The 3,920-nt window shown below is 33.1% G+C and overlaps 1 protein-coding gene across 1 annotated transcript; it reads left to right on the top strand.

Moving 5' to 3' along the window:
• Positions 1–312: 312 nt before the first annotated feature.
• LOC105766332 (receptor kinase-like protein Xa21) lies at positions 313–3,447 on the top strand. The gene is made up of 3 exons (XM_052630017.1): positions 313–318; positions 425–2,013; positions 2,157–3,447. Exons 2-3 carry the CDS (start codon positions 552–554, stop codon positions 2,510–2,512), a joined length of 1,818 nt encoding a protein of 605 aa, XP_052485977.1. The 5' UTR covers positions 313–318; positions 425–551; the 3' UTR covers positions 2,513–3,447.
• Positions 3,448–3,920: the final 473 nt, after the last annotated feature.

Genomic DNA, 3,920 nt, shown 5'->3' with positions numbered 1-3,920 from the left:
TTATGTCTCAACCTTCTAATTGATTTCATCACATTTTTCCATGCCAAAATTTTATTCTTAATTGATTTAAAGTTTTACAGTTTTTATTTTAATGTATTATATATTTTGTGAATTTGGTATTCAATGAATATGTATACTAAAAGATGCTATTTTTCAGGTAATTTACCACCCATCACCAATGCTCCAAAGCTTGAGATTCTTTTATTGTGGGGAAATAATCTTAGCGGAAACATCCCAACTCTATCTCCAATGCTTCCATGCTTAAGATTCTAGCCTTGGGAGATAACTTATTCTCTGGCCCCATCCCTAAAATGCTTGGTAGCTTAAAACACCTTGAATTGCTCGAAATCTTTGACAATAATTTGATCACAGGATCTGCTACTGATCATGAGTGGAGCTTTCTTTCTTCTTTGACGAATTGCAGGCATTTGAGAAATATAGCGGTTTCACGAAATCCATTGAGTGGCGTTCTTCCTACTTATATCGGGAACCTTTCAAAATCCCTTCAATACTTTTATGCCTCTATTTGTGAGCTTCAAGGCATTATTCCTATGGAAATAGGTAACTTAAACAACCTATTTCTTTTAGAACTTGGCTATAATAAATTAAGTGGATTCATTCCAACATCAATAGGAGGACTGCGAAATCTCCAAAGTCTAGGTCTTTCCTCTAATAAATTAGGAGGGCCTATCTTAGAAAGCCTCTGTGGTTTGGAGAGACTATACAAGATGCATTTAGGGTGGAATAAGTTGCATGGATCCATACCCTCTTGTTTGGGTAATATTACTTCTTTGGGATATCTTTACTTAGATTCCAACAAATTGAGTTTCGCAATACCCTCAACTTTGTGGAATCTTAAAGATATCTTAGAAATAGATTTATCATCAAACCATCTTCACAATTCACATGCTATTGATGTTGGAAATTTGAGGAGTCTACTGAAACTAAATTTATCAAGGAATCTTCTCACGGGCGATATCTTATCCATATTTGGGGGTCTTCAAACTTTGGTTTCATTAGATTTATCAAATAATATACTACATGGTCATATCCCTAAATCATTTGATGGGTTGATTAGTTTGGAATTCTTGGATTTATGCAATAACAATCTCTCTGGAGTCATTCCCAAATCTTTGGAAAAGCTTTTATATCTAAAGTATTTTAATGTGTCTTTCAATAGACTTGAAGGGGAAATTCCCAGCAAAGGATATTTTTCAAACTTTTCTAGCACATCATTCATGAAGAATTATGCACTTTGTGGTCCACCTAGATTGCTAGTCCCACCTTGCAAAAACGACATCCACAAAAACTCCCAAATGATTATATTGCATACTTTTAGGTATGGTTTACCAACAATTGGTATTGTCGTAGTACTAATAGTCTTAACTATTATGTATAGAAGATGCCAAAGAAGGAGTACAACTCTACCAATCAAAGATGATTTGTTGTCTTTGAAAACACCGAGAAGAATTTCACATGCTGAACTTTCACGAGCAACTAATGGATTTGAGGAAAGAAATATGCTTGGTTCTGGGAGTTTTGGATATGTATATAAAGGGAGGCTTTCAGATGGAATGGAAGTTGCAATAAAAGTTTTCAATTTGCAAACAGAGGGAGCATTTAGGAGTTTTGACATTGAATGTGATGCTATGCGTAATATAGTTCATCGTAATATTGTGAAGGTCATTACTTGCTGCTCAAGTGTTGACTTCAAAGCCTTAGTGCTTGATTACATGTCTAATGGAAGCCTTGAGAAATGCTTACATGCTGAAAATTGTTTCCTTGATATCATACAAAGGATCGACATAATGATAGATGTTGCGGTAGCTATAGAACACCTCCACAATGGACATCCAACACCTATAATTCATTGTGACATAAAACCAAGCAATATTTTACTAGATGAAGACATGGTTGCACATGTTGGAGATTTTGGCGTTTCCAAATTGTTGGGAGAAGGTGAAGTAATGAAGCAAACCATGACTCTTGCAACTATCGGGTATATGGCACCAGGTGAATTCTTTTTTATTTTTGTATGATTATTTTCCTAATTTGCATTTTATATTTTTGTTTCATGTGTATGTGGATATATATTTGAATAAGCATTTTAGAAATAATTGAGGATGAATGATGTTCTAATTATACTTGAAATGCAGAATTTGGATCAGCAGGAATTGTTTCTATAAAATCTGACGTCTATAGTTATGGGATCGTACTTATAGAAACTTTCACAAAGAAAAAGCCAACTGATAATGTGTTTGTTGAAGAAGAGACTATAAGGCATTGGATGGAAAGATCATTGCCTAAAGGAGCGATAGAAATTGCAGATGTTGATTTATTAAGAAGAGAGGATGAGTATATTGTTGTTAAAGCAAATTGTATTTCATCAATCATGGAGTTGGCTTTGAATTGTTCAGCTGAGTTACCAGAAGAAAGAAAAGATATGAAAGATGTTGTGGTTGAGCTGAAGAAAATCAAACAAAGGCTGCTAAACAACATCGAACATTTTTAACAGAGATGGTGAGTAATGAGTACACTTGTGGTTATTAATTCACACTTAATTTTATCTTTAATTCAACATCTTTAATCTATTCTGGAATTTTAATCATATATATAATATGTCGGTATTCGTAAAAATTAATAAACTATTTTTTTCTTTTGCTCTCACGTACTAGGCTCTCTTCAAAATTAATATTCTATACTTTTATAATTTTTAAAGGATTAAATCAAAGTTTTATCATTTTGGGAGGGGCCAAAGTATAATTTTACGTTTATTAATTTAAAATTTTAAAAATTTTAAAGGGCCTAAATGAAAAATTTTTAATTTTAAGGGGGGTCGGGACCCCTGCCAACTCCCCTAGGTACGGCCCTATTAACAAAGCCGTCAACAAATGATATTGTTCTCATGTTAGGGTGTACGGCCCTATTAACAAAGCCCTCAACAAATGGTATTGTTCTCATGTTAGGGTTTTGTCTCTTGATTCTGCTAAGAGCCCTATGGGTTCATGGAGATGGTTGCAAGGTAAAGGCTACACCTGCATTGGTTGGTAGTTTGAATCCCTACGCACATATCCTCAATGATTATTCCGCAGAGGCTAGGGATAAAATCCCGACATAGGGACACTACCATTAGTTGTTGAGGGCAGCACCGATTGCCTAGCAAACAACATTCAAAAGACTTCTCCTAAAAGAGTCGATCTCCCTCAACAAAAAGTCAAGTACAAGGTCTATTATGGGTGATCATAAATTATACAATCAATGACATAAGTTTTATCGATTTTCAAGTATTTTCTAACTCTTTCTCTTTATTTTCTTCTAAATTTTTCTTCTACAAAACAAAGAGACTTTTTTCTCGATGAAATTTGTATTGGGCTATCAATGTTTCATGGATTATGTTGTTTTTCTAATGTAAGATTGGGTTTTGCCAATATTGCATGCAAAATCAAAGTAATATTTGCCAATGCTTAGCTTAATCAACTCTAATGCTGCTGTGGATTTGATTTGTCTTTACAGTACTTAGAGATTATTTTGTGAATGTTAAATTGTCTTTGGGCCTTTCAAAGAAATTCAGCAAGCCTACAAGTTATTTAATTACTTTTGGACCTCCCATGAAATTTTTATGTATAAAACATACAATATATGGCTTGAATTTCATAATTATATTATATATAATGAATCATTTGTTTCTTTTTCACCCTCTCCACCAAAATAACCATTAACATCATCAAAATCACCCGTATGATCCCAAGGTTTCTTGTCTTGTCTAAACATGTTTTTCTTTTATATTTTGTTAATAAAAATACAAATTTATTTTAAACTTTCAAAAATTTATAATTTAAACCTCTAAAATAGAAATTTTTATTTGTCAAACTTCCACAAATACAAACCTATATATTGTTGTTAATCCAAATCGAATATTG

This window comes from Gossypium raimondii, chromosome 5 (assembly GCF_025698545.1).
Source record: "Gossypium raimondii isolate GPD5lz chromosome 5, ASM2569854v1, whole genome shotgun sequence".
Lineage (NCBI taxonomy): Eukaryota > Viridiplantae > Streptophyta > Magnoliopsida > Malvales > Malvaceae > Gossypium > Gossypium raimondii.
Note: the sequence above shows the minus strand (reverse complement) of the source record. Positions and strands in the feature narration are given on the sequence as shown.